Consider the following 19,293-nt stretch of genomic DNA (forward strand, 5'->3'; position numbering starts at 1 on the left):
AGATTTTCTAGGTTGCTCTGTCAGTCACTGGGAGCTGCAAGGGGGTGGCCGTTTTGGTCACCAGCGCTGGGATCAGTCATGCAAGTCCAGAAACTACAAAAGAAGAGACTTCCCCTGTCAACTAGACCAACACCAGTAGATATTTAAAAGCTACTGGGAAGTCTGCATGTCTCCAGGGATGGGGAGCTCACCACTGCAATGTACACCCTGTGAATCCACCCCAAGGAAGCTTGGACAATCAGACCAGGCTGGACTGCCCACTGGACAAGCTAAGTATTGCCCTCTGAGGTCACACAAAAATGCCTGCACCCTCTCCCAATGATAAACCTTGAACAGTTCAAACACATCCCAAAGAGTCTGCTTATAACCTAACACCACCCAGTGCCCACAGCCACATGCTCCTCACAGGGCAAGGTCTATAGCTCCCTTTACCGTTTGGACTCCTGGATAACAACATGAGGTACTATCCCCTCCTCAGCCAAGGACACTATGCTCCCATTCATGCATTCTTCCCCCTCCCCCAAAGCCAACCCTCTTCAGGCAGCCACATCTCTAGCGCTTCTCTCCCAGCTTGAAGATATGAAGCCACCAGCCTCCAGCACAATCCTCTTGCCCCATTATGCCAGCTCAGCCCACACCAACTACATGTGGCCCTGAATTGATATTTCTTCACTCCTAGCATCCGTCTGGGAAAAGACCCCATCACTGGGATACACCATACCAACCATTCCCAAAGCCTGCTGGTCTGGACTGGTGCTCACAACCGCTCACACTGGGCTACGCCACAGAGGGACCCCCCTGAGGAGAGCGTGGGACAATCCCAAATACGCTTACATCAGAGCCCAAACCACAGGCCCCACCTGCCCCAGGGCCATCCCCCATCATCTTGAGCTCGCTTTCCACCCAAACAGCTTCTGCCTGCTCCAAAGGGATGAGGCTTCGCAGCCCTCCACCTCAGGGTCTCCAGGGCTGTGCACGCGTGTCCTCGCCCGCCCTCCCCAGCTGAAGGTCTGCGTCCCAGTGCTTCATGGGACCGCTCCTCCGCCCCTCCCTGCCCCAGGCCTGCTCTGACCCCAACCTCAGCCCTACCTGGCCCAGAATTCTTGCCCCAACTGCCCCCTCCTGCCCCCTTCCTCTGGCACCTGGCCCTGCCTGGGAGCCCTTTTGGGAACTGAGAACCCACATCCCAGCCCAGATCTCCGAGGCCGGACAGCCTGTCCCGCCAGGCCACGCATCTGCACGGCTGCCCATGAGTACTCACATTTTGATGTTCTCATGATACTGCCTGGTGTCAGAGGGCTGGTTGTACAATGGCTGCAGAGGAAAAGAGAGGAAAGCACTTCAGAGCCAGGCCCAGGGGCCGCTCTGCAGTCCCAGGCAACCTCAGCCCCAGCGCCCCAGCGCCCCAGGCCCTGGCTCCAGGGAGCGGTGCGCTGGGGCGGGAAGCGGCCGCCGGCAGGCATGAAACAGAACACGGGGACCCAGCCCACAGCCCCAGCCGGGAACGGGCTGTAACCCTCTGGGCACAGCTGTGGGTGCCCTGACCACCCCCCCCCCCCACTAAGGCCACCACGGCTCCTGTGCAGGGCACCAGGCAGGGCTGGCCTGAGCGTCCACGGTGTCTGAGTGCAGCAGTGGTCTCAACATCGACAGCTGCTCAACTTCTCGGTGTCCAAACCACCGTGAGACACCACGCGGCCCCACTGCCTGGCAGAGGGAAAGGGCCCAATGCTGCCACAAGTCTGTGAGGGTGACGGCTCACGACAGCCGGGCACCCACAGCTGGGTGCACATGCTCTGGAGAGCAGTGACAAAACACCTGTCAAGGAACGAAGTCATGTATGCCCTATGGCCCCCGGCCCTCCTGCAGATGCCCGAGAATGTTCGGGCACCGTGTCCCGCCAAGAGAGGACACCGCCCTGCCCAGACGGCACGGCTCCTAGTAGTGATACACCAGAAGCAAGCTAAATGTCCCCCACCAGAAGGAAGAAGAGGCACAGAAGGGCTGGTGGGCAGCAGGAATCATACAGAGCCGCCAGGAGGACCCCGGGCCCACATTCGGCAGCCAGTGTGTGAGGGGAAGGGCCGCAGCCGCAGCCAGCCGCCGTGCACCTCCCGCCCAGGCTCTGCCCCTCTCCAGCCACGTGTGTCTCGGTGAGTCACTTCAGCACCTCGGCCCCAGGGGCTCGTCTGTAGACGGGGTTAAACTCAGAGTTGTTGTGAAGATCAAATGAGGTAGTGCACACGGAGTGCTCAGCCCAGCGCTGGCGAATGGAAATGCCCCAGAGTGTCCGTGTCTTTACTGTTACCATCAGGGCGCAATGACGTACTAACGACCCCAATTTTTTCTGCCTCCCGTATCCAGCCATGCCCTGGCTCTGGCCAACAAAATGCTTACAAACTTAATGAAAGCAGAGGCTTGAAAGTGCACGTCTGCAATTCTGCTTCCTCTCTTGTTCGCCTGGCCTGGCGTGCTGGATGCCAAGCGGACACGGGGTACGGGAGCGCCATCCCAGTCCAGGCTGAGCGGGGACGACCAGCCGACCGCCCAGCTGAGCACAGAATCAACAGAAATGCTTAGGGGGCTTCCACACTCGTGGGAAACAGGAAACGGTGGTTATTTCAAGCCACGAAATTTGGGGCTGGTTTGTTACGCAGCAGTGGCTGATGCGATTATCGTTCCCATTTCATGGAGGAGAAAATCAAGTCCCTGAGAGATTAATATATGTGCCCACCGCTGGTAGGAGATGAGCTACAACTACAATTCCCGTCTCAACTTTGGCCCTAGAGGCAGAGGTCTGCTCTCTGTCTCTGCCTGCGCCCTCTCTGGGCGTCTTCCGGCGTGTGCACGCGCGCGTGCATGTGTGTGTGTAATCCTCTCCCCTGCCATCCCCACACACCCCCACACACGCAGCAGGAGCCTCCCAGGGCAGCCATGGATGACTGTGGTAGAAGAACCAGGTACAGAGTGTGAGGGGTCACACAGGACAGGTGCAGCCTCGGGACAGGGCCCCAGAGCGAAATGAAAAGGGCACAAAAGTCTCCACCCTAGTACTTCTCCCTGGGCGTGGGGCTGGATACACCTCCTGACACCCGCAAACATCCTGATAATCCCAGCCGATGGGGACCACCCACGAGCAGCAAGGCCACAGGGCCCAACCTGCTCTGTCCCCAGGAGCAGGCCTCTTGCCCTCCGCAGGCAGGGCGGGGTCCTCAAGGAGGGGCCTCCACTGCCCAGCCTAAGGACGGGGCAGGCATTGCAGGTAGCCTTGCAGATGACAACGTCACCTCTCTCCCGGTGCCCCTCAGATTCTCTCCATGACAATTCACCACTAGGCTTGGCCAATTCCAGACTCCGAGCTCAGCTATCCCCCCCAGGGACAGAGATGTCACCCCATGGCTGATATGGGCCATCACTCCCCACACTGGGTCAGGCTGCCCTTTCAAGGTGCTTAGCTGGAAGCAGGGAGATTTGAACCCCACTCTGGGTTTGGGCAGGAGGGCCACGACAGAGCCCCCAGTGAGACGCACTGCAGACTTTCTCCGCTGAGCGGGGGGGGGGGCAAGGCATTACTGCAGAAGGCCGGCAGCACTCACCTAAGAACAGCGAGGGGCCTACAAAGACTCCCCGGGCCAAATTCCAAAGCATTAAACATGCGTGTTTAACCCCGGGTGACTCTGCATTAGGTCCTTCGTGTTTCCACGTGCCCATAAAACACAGGCCAGGTGGGAGGGGGCTTGGGCCAAAGGTTCGGATTCCAGGAACGAACAGACGCCCTGATTTAAGAGATGGAGCCTCCCTCGCTGGCTGTGTGACCTCGGACACATGTGGGCCACACTCTGGGCTTCTCATCTGGAAAATGGGCATAGAGCAAGTAGGAACTACCTCACAGGGCTTTCGAGGAGCCCAGGAAATGTCAGACTTGGTGACTGACTTGTGTTCTTTTGGTTTTAAAGATGGCAAACAGCAGTGTCTCCACAGCCTGAGGAGGTCAGGAGGGCCTAAAGGACCACAGATGGAGACCCTAGGAGTGAGTGATGGACAGGGAGCAGGGACTATCTCTATATAATGGGATGGCCAGAAAAGGGGAGGTGGGCTTCTGAGAGCGCGGTTGCAGTCAGCCTGTGACTTGCCAAACCCACCTTCACCTGTGGCCCCCTGTCCTGCTAGGTAAGGTGGGGACAGAGCAGCCTGGCCCTCTCAGCGGGTGTCAACAGTGGAGCCTCCAGTAAGAGGCACGGAAGAACCCAGAGAACACTGTGAGGCTCGCTGCCTCTAACCACAGGGGCTGTCCCCCAAGGAGGCACTCAGTGAGCACTCTTTGAGGTAAACTGAGTCCTGGGAAGGGAAGGAAGCGTCTGGGCCCAGAGTACCTGGCAGGCTGTTCGTTACCATGGTGACAGGCCCCCAGGGCAGCCCCTTCGGAGGGCCCGAGTGGGATGGAGGTCAGAGGGGCCATGGCCCATCCTTGGCAGGTGCACTGCTGAGGGGAAGGCAGGCCCCGAGGGAGTCTCCCGAACAGCCCTCCTGGCCACCTGCAGGGGCTGCTGCAGAAGGCCAGGCAAGGCCTCCCTGTGTCTCAGGAGACAAGTCCCAACGTGACAGCCCCGAGGTGACCTTGACCTCACTCACAGCTGCAGTGGGTTTCCTCTGCCCCTCCCGACCTCACAGGCTCCAGCCCCCGTCAGGGGGACACAACGCCCAAGAGGAAAGCTGCCTCCCACAGGCGGAAGGCTAAGGTACCAGTGGGAAGGCCCACCCTCCTGGCTGGGGGCCCTGGGCCCGTCTCTCGCCCTCCCCGTGCATCCATCTCCTCCTCTAAAGATGTGGGCGCAGCCCGAACAACCCGGAGGGCAGACAGGGAGCACAAAGCGGGGGACGTGCAAGGCTGCAGACGCAAGGCTGCAAAGCAGAAATGACAAGGAAAGCAGAGCCGGTCTCCGGGAGAAGGAAGGGGGTCCCCTCCGGGCCTGACTTCAGCCAGCTGGGAGGGCGGCCGAGAACAGCCAGCAACCCCAGGTGGACTGAGCTGCTAAGAAATGAAGTGTCAGCCCCGGCCCTCAACCCTCTGGTGACACCACGTTCTTAAAATAGCACCTCTGAACAGGAAGGAAACCGATGACTCAAAGCCGCGGGGAGAGGGGGGTAGGGGCTGCAGCGGCCCACACCCTCCCTCCAGCGCCCCTCCTCCAGGCCAGGCCTCGGTTCCCCAATCCCTGATCCCCGGGGGGCCTGGGATGGAGGGGAGGCGCACACTCGGCCCAGCCCATGCTATTCTGCTTTCCAACGCAAATTTCCCCTAGGACCTGGCTGTCCTCCCAGCGAGGTCAGAGAGCACCCATCCCTGTCCCCAAGGCCCAGCAGCCTCTCCCTGGGCTAAGTGCTCCCTGGCTGCAGATGACAGAGACCACCAGGGAACTGCATTCCCCGATGGTGTGGCCCAGGGACTGGAGACCCAGGATCAGCAGCACCGGGCCCTCCGTGAAGGGAGCCTGTGCACAGGGTACACCTCTGAGCTGCCTCTCCTTGGAGGACACCTCTGGCCACTGGGGCCTTTCAGTGACCAAGACGAAGGGCAGACCCTGGCTGACCGCAACCCCACGAGCTCAGCGCACCTCCCCGCCTCATCCCTTGCCGTGTGACCCTAGACAACGCACTGCCCTCTGCAAGCCTCTCTAGAAAATGGACAGTGACCCCTCCACGAAGCCGGACACGAAGCAGGTACTCTGTCATTGTGAATCCCTTCCACAGCCCCACTGCAGGCCACCAAGCCAAGAACCCACCGACTTCGAGAGGCTCCAGTGACAGCCACAAAGCCCACCAGACACTCCAGACCTCGGCCTCCTGTGCCACGAGCCTTGAGGGAGTCTCTGCTCTGAGACCACCAAGCAGGGGACAATCCCCTCACCCTGGGAAGACCCAAAAAAGAATCACTTGGACTGTGAGCCCAGCGGATACCCCACCCCACTCACAGGGAGGCTGACCCTGCTCCCCTGAGCACTTAGCTCAGGGACATGGATGGGTGCTCTCGGACCTCAGTGGGAGGGCAGCCTGGCCCTGGGCATTCCGGAGGCATCCGGACACAGCACCCTCCACCCACAACCCCTACTCAGGAGGCCCCTGGGACTCACTAGGTCAGGAGAGGGGAGATGGAGAGCCACCAGGTCTGGAAATGGTTGGCTACCACCTCTGGTCCTGCCATCCCTGTTGGCAAGAGGGGAAACCGAGGCAAGAAGCAGCCTACTGGTGGGAATGGAAATGGTACACAGCTTGCGAAAACAGTCTGGCAATTCCTCAAGAGGCTACACGTAGAATGACCGTGACCCACCAATTCTAGTCCCACGTGTATGCCCAAGAGCAATGAAAACCTGCCCAGGCAGACATTCATCTGGTCACGTTCACGGCCACTTTATTTATGACGGCCCTCGTGTCTGTCAATGCCTAAGTGGGTAAACAGATGTGATCTACCCACACAAAGGACTATTATTCAGCCCTAAAGAAGAATGAAGTCGTGACACCTGCTACAACACGACAAACCCTGAGGATGTTCTGCTGAGTGAAAGAAGCCAGTCACAGGAGGCCACGCAGTGTGTGAGTCCATTAACACACACTCCCCAGCGAGCCCGCAGAGACAGAGTGAGTGAGTGGTGGGAGGTGGGGGGAGGGGAGGGATGGAAAGATAAGGAGGTGACAGTTAAGGCCCGAAGTTCTTTCTGAGATGGTGAAATGTTCTAAAGTTAATTGTGGAGATGTCACGCACATCCGTGAATATACTAAAAAGCGCTTAACTGTACACATTTATTTAAATGGGTAAATTGTATGGCATGTGAATTATATCTCAATAAAGCTACTTAAAAAAAAAAAAAAAGAAAGAAAGAGGGTCTTACAGACATCCCAGAAATCATGCCCCACAGGGAAAGCAAGCCCCAGGAGGGGAGCCTGCCGCCCATCCCGGGGGGGTGCGGGGCCCTGCCCCTGAGCCCTAGGAGCCCCGCACCGCTGGCCTGGCTCTGCCCTCTGGGAGGACCCGGGGCCGCACCTGCCTCACCGTGGCCTGAGCACGTGGACTCCGGGCTGGGGCGCAGCCGTCACTGAGGAAACAACTCCAGGGGCCAACAGCTCAACCTCATAAGTGTTCACGAGCGCCGAGTGCTGACGACAGGACAAGGCGGCACCAAGTGAGCCTGAACAGTGCACCGTGTCCCTCCACCCCCCAAAGATCCTGGTCTTCCCATTTCACAGAAAAGGAAACCGAGTCCTCTTCTCAAGGCCACTCAGCAAACACACGCTGGAGCCGAGTTTAAAATTAGGCTCCAAATGCACCAGACTTGATTATGCAGGAGCACGCGCCCAGACCCCCAGATGTGCCAGGCGCACAGGGCCCCTCCCAGCCATCCTGTGTGTGCATGTCCCTACATACTGCCCCAGAGCTCTGCACCAGCCTGCCCGCTGGGACCCTGACTGGCCCCGGGGAGGTGGGGCTCTGACCATTTCTCCTGGGGCTGAGGCTTCCCGTCAGCCGGGAGTTTCCATGTTCCCTCCATTTAGATCTCCAGTGACACATAAAGGTGACAGGGTGCCTGAGAGAGAAGAGGCCTGGGGTCTGCTTCCCAGCTCTGTGGCTGACACAGCCCCATCCCATCAGTAAAAGCCTCTGACAACAGTAATATGGAGCAGAAGAATCGCGAACGCTCGGCACGTACTGTCCATCGGGCACTGTGTTCCGTGCTTTGCAAAAATTAATATGGTTAATCCTCGCTACAACCCAATGGGATATATGTTGTTATTCCCATCTCACAGATGAGGAAACTGAGGGACAGGGAGGTTAGGCGAACCGCGTAGGTCCACACCGCTATTAAAGGAGCAGAGATCATCTGGCCCCGAGTATGGGCTTCCCATGCTAAGTCAGTCCAACTGCACTGGCCTCCACTGTGTCCTGACTGCAAGAAGGCCAGCTGCCCTGCTCCCCATCCCCCTGCCCCAGCACAGCAGGCCCAGGCCCCCGCCCGCTATCGGCCAGGCCCTCTTATCAGAAGGGTGTATTTCCTGCCTCCTCCAGAGGACAGGGCAGCCTTGGCAACAGCCGACTTCCTCCTTCCCCTCCACGCCCACCTGCCACCCCCGCCCAGAGCTGCCCACCCTGGCCCCCAGCTCACCAGCTCCACCTGAGGCCCCAAGCCTTCCAGAATCCGATGTGCAGCTTCGGCCTTCTTCTGCAGGGTGACGGAGAGGAGGAGAAATTAAAAACAACAACAAAACCAGAACAGATTATAAATAGAGGCTCTGGAACAGCAGGTAGCTGCCCAGCCCAGCCGCCGACCCTCAGCCCCGGAGCAGGGGGGTGTAGGGTCCCCCTGCAAGCCCGCCCCAGGCTGGAAACCAACAGAGGGGCCTCGATAGCCCTGCAGCGGCCCTGGCAAGCCCACCAAGTTCCGATTCTAACAAACATGCGGTGTTCTCCGTGGCCTGGCCACCCCCCCCACGCCAAACCCTCAGCCCACGTCCCCCAGGGCCCGGGGCTGCGGGCACAGCTCCCTGCCAGCAGGCCACTGTGCCAGGCCCAAGATGCCTTCCTTCGCCTGGAAGTTGGCTGGGTGTCTGCAATTACCTCAGAGCTGGTGCCGCCGGCCAGGGAGGGGAGGGGGTGGGGGGGAGACAGAGGCGCTCAGAGATACCCTTTCTAGGATTCTTGTATTTCACAATCATGTGACTATTCCTGAGCTGCCCGGGGGCCTCCTCGCCTCCCTCCCCACTCACAGCGCAGGACTTATTAGGAAAACAGGAACATGTGGCTGTGAATGCAGCAGGCTGGACCTCCGGGCCCAGCCATAAAGGCGGACATTGTGCCTCCACCAGGCCCCGTGCGCCCCCAGCCCGGGACCACCAAGGCCTGCTCTCAGGAGGCCCAGGGGATGGCCCAGGGCCAGCAGGGGGGGGGGGTGGACAGAGAGCTGTAGAAGGTGGCTTTTGCAGGGTGGTTGTCGGATCTGGGCTACCGTGTGTGATGGAAAGCGGGGTGCCCACAGCGTGCACAGGGGAGACCTGAGTCCTGCACCCCCAGGAAAGGCTGGGTGCTCCTGACTCAGCCAAACTCAGGGAGACCATCTAGGATCTGCAGGGAGCCGGGACAACAGGCCAAGCAAGTCACCATCAATGATCCCTAAATCCAGACCCACTAAAAGGGGGTGCTTCCAGAGTCCTGGGGAGCGTGGCTGCCAAGAGAATTCAAGGCCCAGGCTCCTGGTGTCACAGCGGGGAGGAGGAGTACCGAAAGCCAACACACTCCCCCTCTCCTAGCCCCTAGTGACAGACAATGGGTACATATGTAGGTGGACTCAAGCTGGCACCTAGAACGAGCTCCGCCTAGAGCCCTGGGCCCAGCCCACCTAAGAACAAGCCATGCTCTCAGCCCCCTTCGTGCAGAGCCAAAACCCCGAGACCAGCAGCCTCAGCGTGTGGCTGGGGGCCAAAACATCAGGGGGCAAAAGAGTACTATAACGATTGCCATTTTACCGAGGACCTACTATGGGCCAAGCATCGAACACAGAGCATGCCTTATTAATATTTAAATCACACAAACAATGTGAGGCAGATACAAGACATGTCCCCATTTAACAGACCATGAAACTGAGGCATGGAAAAATGACGTAAGGAGAAAGTCCTGCTGATCTCCAGGCTCTAAGAAGGAAGAAAGACAAGGGCCAGATCCCATGCAGGGCCTCCCCTGGGCTTGGGACGGTCCTGCCCCGGCATACCGCAAAGCAAGAGAGTGTCCCCGTGGGGCTGAAGACAGGAGAATTCCTGAGCCAAGTCAACTGAAGGAATGGGGATGGGGTGGAGAGAGGACAGAGCAGCTAGCTACCCTAACATTTCCTGAGCACCCACTCTGTACTGAGCACTGGGGCAAAACACGGAATGAATGAGGCCCAGCCCCTGCCTGCAATATCCCTGAGTCTAACGAGCAGCTGATCAAGAGCAGTGACGGCAGCCAAGTATGCGCAGCAGAAAAGGTATGTTTGGTGGACACACAAGGCATGAGGCAGGGCTCAAGTCTCTCCAGAAAGGTAATAGGTGGGATACATAAGGTGGGTTTTGAGAGATGAATAGGAGTTCTATGCACTCATGAGGTTCTGTGAGGGTCAGTGGGAACTGCCCATCTAGATAAAAGGGAGATGCCAAACGCACGAAGGGTATGGCTGGAGCTGCGAAGCCCCCAGAAACTGCCAATCACACAGGTAAGCATAAGCATGGGTCTTGGATCTGGGCACAAGGCCCATGGTGGGGGGTCCAGAAGCCTGTGTCCTACGAACCATAGCAGATTCCATCTTCAACCACATCATCACTCTCGGGAACACAGGCACCCAGAGAGGGGGCTTCCTGCAGCCTCTGGAGAAGAGAGCAGGCAGGAGGCCCCTTCCTCACCTGCCAAAGCCACAGGGGGCGCAGGAGACGGGGTGGCCCCGAGCAGCCCGCTCGCCAGGACACACCTGCTATAAACAGTGCCTCTGCTCCCAACACTTCCCCCAGCCCCACTCCTCAGCCCTTAGCAACCCTGGTGCCTTCTCAGATGCACCTCGATTTCCCAAAGATGCCCCCCCAGTTTACCCACCGATACCTGTCCTGGAACGACCCCAACGACGCCCCAGCACTGGCAGGGCTGGACAGCGTGGCGCCCCAGAGCAAGGCTGGCCCCGTCCAAGTCTGCTCACTAACTGCGTGGCCTTGGGCAAGTCCCTCCACCTCCCCGAGCCTCAGCTTCCTCCTCTAGAGGACGGGTGACCAGCGCACGGCCTCAGGAGCTGACACACGGGAGGTGCTACTCGAGGGCTGGCCATCGCTATTACTGTGGTGGACAGTAGTAAGCACCAGGCCACGGCTCACACCAGGGGGCCCTCCGAGCGCCAGGCCCTCTACTGCATCCTGCGTGTGCCCCGTGTGTTTGGACGCCTGCAAGAACCCTGTTCAGAAGGTTCTAGCATCAGCCCATTTACACACAGGGAAGCTGAGGTTTGGGTCATGCAGCCTACCTGAAGGACGCAGCTCGAGTGGTAGCTAGAGGACGGCACCCGGCAGGCCCACCTCCTCATGCCTCCCTGGGGGCACCTCCTCTCCTCATGCCACCACACGGCTGCTCCTGCTTCGTCCCCACCCCCACCCCACTGCTCTGGCTCAGCCTCTAGGGGCGGAGTGGGAGGAATCTGCTTGTCAGTTCATGGGGAGCTGGTGGGGCGTCCTGCCTATCGGGTCTCTTCCCCACACAGGCAGGACTTTCTCGCCAAGTCTCTCCACCAGGGACAACCAACATCTGGGAGCCAGCTCTGCTCTAAGCCTCAGCAAGCCACTCCACCTATCTGGGCCTCGGTCTCCCCATCTGCACGATGGCCACACTCACCCTGGCTACTAACCCCCCAGGACTCTTATAAGGACGTTCTGCAGGAACAAAGTGATGAGGATGTTGTCACTTTCCTCTTAACATCCCCCTTCAAATGGAGGGCATCCCCTCTTCCCCCGCCCCCCACCAAGGAGCATGGCTGGGAACACAGGCACGGGCCACAGATTCAGCCCTGCACCTGAAACTCCCTCCCGCCCCCTCAGCTGATGGCTTCTTGCCACCTGGAGAACCAAAGCCAAACTCAGAGGGTCCAGGGGGCCCCCACCGTGCCTGGCCTTTAGGAGGCTACTGCCAGAGGGTGCCAGGCTCAGCTCCCAGAGGGCAACCCCAGGAGCTCATGCCAACAGGAAGGGAGGAGCGGGGACTCTCACCAGGCGCTGGGGGGGAGGGTTGGGGTCTCACTCAAGAGACTGCATTCCTGCAGGGGACCCTGTGGTCCAGGCGGCCAGACCTCCCAGTGGCCAGAGAGCCTGGGGGCTGTGTCTGGGCCATGAAACCCCACGGTCACCTGCACACATAGGTGCACACAAGCCCCGTGGACCCGCGTGACCATGCCTACATCTATAAAGGCACAAACATCTACACATGCGTGCCACACGAGCTGACTCACACACACCCCCGCATTCACATACGCAGACACCAGGTGTGCCCAGGTCCACGTGTGGGCCCGAGTGGACACATGCACATCCACAAAGTATAAACACGAACAACCACATTCGTGCCCAAGCACGCCCATCTGCATACACATCCGCACGTGTCACGCAGCTAACGAGCGTGCCTACAGATGCATGGGCGTGTAAGTGCACAAAGAACCACAGGTGCGCCCCACGTGCTGACACGCACACATGTGCATTCACACACGTGCACAGTCACCCACAGGCCCGCTCAGACACACGTGCACATGTGCGTGGTCGTACAGATGCAGGACTACCACGCGCTCCATGCATGCACACAAGTCAGAGACACACAGATACACGTCGCCATCAACAGGTCCACACGCACACACACATCAACACACACGTGTGGTGCATAAGTGCACATGTGCCCCCAAAAAGCTAGCAGATACTCACATGCATCTGCATACACGAGCACAGCTGTCCAGTTACACATACGCATCCCCTCCCCAAACACACACACACACACACCTCTCTTCTTGGGCAGGGGCTCCAAACCCTCACCCTGGCGGGCCCCCTGGCCGGCCCCCCACCGATCCCCCATTCTAGCTCCTCAGCTGCCTACTCTGGCCTAGCTCCAGGCCTCAACCTCTCCGTCTGCAGAAAGGGGGGGGCAGCACCCATGCGCCCACCTACCCAGAAAGCCCGAGACCCCAGCATCCCATTCCAGGCCACAGCACCCTCCCCTCCACACAGTGTCCACCCGCCAAGTACCGCAGTGATTCAGGGAAGCAGGGACCCCAGTTCAGCGTGCTCGTCTGCACATAGGGCCTGAAGACACAGCCCAGAGCTTCCCCGGGGTGTGTGATGAGGGAGGTACATGTGGAAGGCAGAATTCGCGTTAACAAATTCATCAGGCCAACATGCGCTATGTGCAGAAGATGAAATCTGGAGGAACCCTGGACCCCAGGAGTAGTTGAGATGGCCAGTCACGGAGGCCGAAGGGGAGCCCGGGGCTGCAGGACTGGACCAGAGCCACCGGCCTAAAGCTCCGAATCACAGCTCAGGGTGGGCCGGGAAGTCTGAAGCTGGGCATTGGGGTGCCTGCACCCCCAAAATGCTCTACAAAACGCTTCATGGTCTCAGCTACTAATACTACTATTAGTATTATTCGTGACGGTGTTAGTCATCTTGTCCTGCTAATGTGCCCTAATCACATTCCATATTTCCTTTTATTTACTTAAGTAGGCTCCATGCCCATCGTGGGGCTTGAACTCATGACTCCAAAATCATGAGTCAAATGCTCTGCTGACTGAGCCAGCCAGGCGCTAATCATGTTATATAAAAACCTTACTAGGGGCGCCTGGGTGGCTCAGTCGGTTGAGCATCCGACTCTTGGTTTCAGTTCAGGTCATGGTCTCAGGGTCATGAGATCGAGCCCCGAATCAGGCTCCATGCTGAGCGTGGAGTCTACTGAAGATTCTCTCTCCCTCTGCCCCTCCCCACCAACGTGCGTGCGCCCTCACTCTCTCTCAAATAATCTTTAAAAAAACAAAAACAAAACAAAATCCTTACTCATTACATGCTCGAAATGTTAAGACAAAAGACGACGTGGGTCTTACTCTCTGATTCCCTCATCACTCAGCACTGCACAAAGAACCACAGGTGTGCCCCGCATGGGCTGACACGCACACACGTGCATTCACACACGTGCAGTCACCCACAGGCCCGCTCAGACATACGTGCACACGCGTGTGCGTGGGTATGCTCTGCCCCCATAAATGCAGCCCCCTCACCGCCTGGAGTCCTCTGCACTGGAAATACCCTTCCGGTTTGTCCCAGCAGCGCCCATGTCTGCAGACCTAGCCCAAGTCCTGCCTCCCCCAGGAAGTCTACCTCAAGTGCCCACTGCCCAGGATCCCTGCAGAATCAGCACCAACCACGTCAGCTTGCAGTGGTGCGGCATGTGTTTGTTTCAGCCACACTCTCAAGTGCAAGCACGCTCCTAGACCCACGAGGCCTCCACCGCCCGCCCCTCAGACACTCCCTTGGAAGATCGAATGAGACCCTGCCCTTCTCTGAGCCCTTGCCTGCGCTTGGACCCCTCTCCACCAGAATGTCCTCCTCCTCAGGGGTGACGGCCCACCCACTGCTTCCAAGAAGCTTTCCCCAATCCTGGCCCACCACCCCCCCCCCAATCCCTGCCCCCAGGAGCCCTGCAGAAACCCTGCCTCCTGTTCTCCCATCTGTGTGCACCTGCCCTGCCCCGCCCACATAGGCAGCTCCTGGGAGGCAGGAAAAGCCTTGCTCAGCTGGCTCCCGCTGCGCATGCTGGGCACCTCATCCATGAGCCCCGAATGGATAATGAGCCAGAATCCAATATGCAGAAAAGCCAGACAGGCCCTGCCTGGCAGGGAAGCTGCGTTTTCCAGCCGGCAAGGCATTTAGAGACAGACCCTTGTCATCCACCTCTCAGAGGAACCAGCAGGGAAGGAAGGAGGATTAAAATTTAATCCTATTGATCCCCCAAGGGGAGGTAAGTTCTGGCTGCTTCTGCCAAAGGCAGCTGAGGGGCTTCCTGCCCACCCAACCTCCAGGTCCTGAGGTTCAGCCCCATGGAGGGACAGCCCTCCATGCTAACCTCCACCGGGGCCAGGGACCAATCCCAGCACCCCCAAAACCAGAGGACTCTTCCAGGGCAAAGAGTCTCCCCTCCCCTCTGCCATGCTTCATTTATTTAAGAAATGTTTACTGAGTACCTACTATGTGCCAGGCACCGTTCCAGGGGCTGGGGATAGAGCTGGGAAACAGACACAAAGATCCCTGCTCTCACAGAACTTCTGTTTACAATAAACAGAATAAACAATAAAATGTGAATCATGTCCAGTGGAGTGGGAACAAGGGCAACGAGAAAATTAAAGCCAGGAAGAGGAGAAACGTCCCTTGAAGGGTTTTCAGGATTAAATGGAGGATCAAAACAGGCCTTGCTGGAAAGGGGACATTAGAGCAAAGAGCTGAAGGAGCAAGTAAGTGAGCCCAGTGGGGAAAAGGAGCTCAAGGCAGAGGACACAGCCAGTGCAAAGCTCCTGAGGTAGGAAGCACAAATACCAAGGAGGCTGGGGCAGAGTGAGGGTTAATCAGAGTAAAAGGGAAACTGAGGGACAATGAGGGGTAAAATCCTTGGATCAACGGTGAGCCCGTGTGGTGACTTGTGGGTGTGATTATGTCTCCCCTGACAGAGAATCAGCACGAGTGGGCCAAGGTCACGCTGTCCCCCACTGCCTGGAACAGTGGTCAGTCACACGGCTGCTGAATGGATGAATAAAAGAATGAATGAATGAAGAGGATGACTGTCATGCCCCCGAGGAACCTGAACTTACCCGGCAGAGGCCTGCTCTCGAGTCCTAACCCGCCACTCACTAGCTATGAGGTCTGGGGGAAATGGCCAGAGCTTCAGTTTAACCTAACCCCACCGCTCCTACACCATCAGGACACCATCGGAATGAAATCCAAGGAAATGGGCTCGAAGCCCCCAGCCTGCGGAGCTGGGGCACACAGGGCAATGCCAGCACTCTGGGACCCCAACGTGGTGACCACCAGCCCGGGGTTGGGAGTACAGGCTGCATGTGCGTGGCCAGGCTCCTCTCCTCTTGGGAGAATCCCCCTCCCTCTATCTAGTGCCCAGGGTGGGGGTCTGAGGACAGCACCCCAGTCTCCAAGGGTGGGCCTGACACCCAGCCCTGACCAATCAGTGGAGTCGGACCTCCCCACCCTCCCAGGGCCTGGGACTGGCTGAGAAATGAGCACAGGACTCCAGCCAGCCAGTGAGCACCAATCCCAGGACTGTTTCCTATCTGCCCTGGGAGGTGGGTGGGCCGAGATGGCAGCAGCTTTTCCATGCGCTGGGGATCCCTGCCTGAGAATGACATTGGCATGAAGAGAGCGGGGATGTGGAAAGAGAGCTCCCAAACATCTTCATTTGGGTGCCTGGATCCACCCACACCTGAAGTAACACCAACTCTCATTATAAGATTCAATAACCCCTCTTCAGCCTCAACCAGTGCAAGCTGAGTTTGTCTCTTGTATCCAAGAGTCTTGACTTACTGGACCCTTCCTGGTATAGTACTTTACAGTTTACAAAGCCCTTCTTCCAGCCATCTCGGCCACATCAACCCTGTGACTTCAAGAACATGGCCGGGACCCAGAGCAACCAAAGACCTGAGACTAAAATAAACCACCCAGCTCATCCGGGCGTAGGCTGGCCTGGAATCCAAGCCCCCTCCTCCTCCCCCCACCTGCCCACTCACACAGAAGCTGCAGAAAATCTGGACGGAAGGAGGCGGGAATTCTGGCAGGGAGACCATCCTGGGTAAGAACTGGGAGGGGGTGTCTTCACTGCTCTTGGGGGAGGGGGAGTGCTGAGGCCAAGGAGCCAAGGACCGATCCGCTCTACAGCCACGGCTCTTTGGGGAAAACCTGGTGAGATCTGACGGACAAACCCCAGGGAAAGGCAGGCCAGTCGCGGGGCTGGGAAGAGGAGCAAGTTTCCCACAGGGGGCACCAAAGGCCTGTGCCTTCGAGTCCACCTGGCTGGGGAGGGCTGGGGGCTGCAGCCTGCTGCAGTCTGCCAGCCCCCGATAGGCGGAGTGCCTGACAAGGACCAACAGCACTGTGGTGACATCCTGAGCTAAAGCCACCAATCTGCTTCCACGGCTGCTGGAGGGAAGCATGCCTGCTCTCTCACCCAAAGATCAGGGAGGGTGGGCAGAGGGGCTGTCTGGGGTGACACCCGGGAGCCCTGCCCTGGTCCCCTCCACCACAGGCTCCTGGAGTCAGCTCAACCCTAGCTCCAGTTCCCAGCTCAAGGCTCACTTGCTGTGCAATCTCAGGCAGCTCACCTTCCCTCCCTGAGCCTCGGTTTCTTTATGAGTAAAATGAAGGGAATAACAGTGCCTGTTTCATACAAGTCGGGGGAGAATTACGTGAAATCACGTACCACGGAAGCAATAACCAGAAAAGAGCTCTGGCAAGAGTCACGGCACCAGCTAGCACTTGCTCGGTGCTGGGCATTGTTCTGAGGGCGCTCCACGATAAACTCACTTCATTCCCACGCCACCGCGCAAGGGAGGTGCTATACTTATCATCACTCTGCAGGTAGTCACGGGGAGGTTCACGTAAGTGGCCCAAGGTCACAGAGCCAGGGAGTGGTGAAGACGGGATGTGAACCCAGGGCATCTGGCTAAAGCATACGTGACCTGTCACTCTCCTATTGTCAGGATCGTTATTAGTGTTACTTGGGGTGAGGGCCAGGGTATGGGAGGGTGACCGGCTCGCAAATCTAGGCCCCCAGCAGGCTCAGTCTCACCCCCCATCTAATGCCACCTCAAGAGGTGGATGCATTGCCAAACCAACTGATGCAGTAGTTCCCTGTCCGGAGCCACAGCCACAGGCTCCAGAAGCTACCAGGCCCCAGTACCCCCAGCCCCAGCTGGACTCTGAGCACTGCTCCAGCAGCCAGGGGCAGGTCCTACAGCAGAGACTGCTGGGAAGGATGGCCAGGACCCCCGGGCAGGCGGGGGGACCAGAGGAGACCAGGCAGGAGAAGAGGTCCCCCATCCGTCACGCTTCACTGTGTGACCTCAGACAAGAACAGTCCCTCTGTGGGGACAGATGTTTCCTCATCTGTCAAATAAGGGAGGGGACTCACATCCAAAGGCCCTGAGCACATGTGCAAAGAGTCTACTACAAATCATGGAAGCTGAGCTCTCAGGGGCTTGGAGTCCCTGAGAGACACTCTGCTCTGGTCCTGTAAGTCACTCCCCCAAAACCGAGCCCCCTCCAATCAGCCAGCAGCTGCCCTCCTAGATCTCTAAGAGCCCCCACAGCCTGCTAGAGACCCTGTGTTCAGAAATGCCAAAGCCCCTTCCAGGGCTATATGTCAGCAGAGGCCAGTGTTCATGATCTAGGACCTGACGGCCCACAAGTTCAAGTCCCAGGTCCACCGCTTTCTAGTTGTGTGGCTTTGGACAAGTCACCTAACCTCTCTGGGCCTCAGTTTCTCCCTGTGTTAAATGGAAACAATTACTGCACCTACCCTCCCGGGACTGCTATGTAAAGAACCTGGCCCATCACCTGAAAAGCAGCTGTTCAATGAAGGTTTGCTGTTACTGTTAATAATAATAGGAATAATAACGGTTATAATAATAAGAATACCCTCTTCTGCATTATAGGAATTTTTCTGGCGCCAAACTGATCGCCCAATCCTTCCCACCCCGACCTGCCAATCAACCGGCCCGAGGCTCTCCTACAACTCGATGCCTACACTGCCCCCTGCATCCCCCAGGCCAGCCACAGTCCCCACCCATCAGCACGCCTGAGAACAGCCACAGCCACACCAAGATGGGCTGCCCCTTCCTGCCCCCCGCTCCCAAACCCAGGGCTGTGCACACATGGGAGATCGAAGAGGTCCCCACTTCTCAGATGGGAATGCTGAGGCCCAGGGAGAAAGCCGGTCCTTCCCGGCGACACCTGCATCCCACCTGGCAGCCAGCCCAGGGCCAGTGGGGGGAACAGGGAGCGAGGGCCCCGCAGGCCGGGGTGGGGCATACCCGGTTCTCGTCGTAGATGATCTGCACCAGGCTGCGATGCTTTGACTCGATGGGCGGCGGCGACACAGGCTTCTCAGGCTCTGGGGGCTTGGCGGCTTCCTCCTCCAGCTGTTGCTGTGGGAAGGGGGAGAGTGCGGCGGTGAGCACCCTGGCGGGCGGAAGGCGGGAGGCAGCACCCCCATCGTGGAGGGGCGGCCCTGCGCAGCCCAGCAGGCCCAGTGGACTCGCACAGGAAGTCAGGCTGCTAACCATTTCCTCTGAGTCACCAGGGGACCCCGAGCCCTGGAGAGGCCTCTGCTGGGCGGGGAAGAGCCCGCTGCAGGCTCTCGGCGGTGCGGCCAGCCTTCCTGGGTTCAAATCCCACTCTGGCCACTTACGAGCTAGGTGAGCGAAAGCAAGCTGCCGAGCCGTGCGGCCGTTTCCTGGTCTGTAAAACGGGGCTTATCACCGTGCATCCCGGATAAGTTGCTGCATGTACAGTGCGGCTGGGGGCTCACTAAGAGCCAGTGGCTATCCTCCTCCTCCTCGTTACCAGGACCATCTCCATCAGGGGAGACTGTGGACTCTGCAGCCCAACCCTACTTCAAGTACTTCCTTGCTCTCTAAGTGGGAAATGGCTAAATTTCTCTGAGCTTCACTTTCCTCATCTGGAAACTAGGGATAATGAGTCTCCACCGTG

At 58.4% G+C, this 19,293-nt stretch overlaps 1 protein-coding gene across 16 annotated transcripts in view; it reads right to left on the bottom strand.

The window, feature by feature from the left end:
* NCOR2 (nuclear receptor corepressor 2) overlaps window positions 1–19,293 on the bottom strand; it is a 211,547-nt gene that overhangs the window by 107,916 nt on the left and 84,338 nt on the right. For all 16 annotated transcript variants that reach the window (XM_032431582.1, XM_032431570.1, XM_032431581.1 and 13 more), the window contains 3 exons: window positions 18,615–18,728; window positions 8,157–8,213; window positions 1,262–1,314 (listed from right to left, as the gene is read on the bottom strand). In XM_032431582.1, the coding sequence (XP_032287473.1) occupies window positions 1,262–1,314; window positions 8,157–8,213; window positions 18,615–18,728 (224 nt within the window). The remainder of the gene's footprint in view (window positions 1–1,261; window positions 1,315–8,156; window positions 8,214–18,614; window positions 18,729–19,293) is intronic.

Source organism: Phoca vitulina, unplaced genomic scaffold, assembly GCF_004348235.1.
Source record: "Phoca vitulina isolate PV1807 unplaced genomic scaffold, GSC_HSeal_1.0 scaffold46, whole genome shotgun sequence".
NCBI classification, from domain to species: Eukaryota; Metazoa; Chordata; class Mammalia; order Carnivora; family Phocidae; genus Phoca; species Phoca vitulina.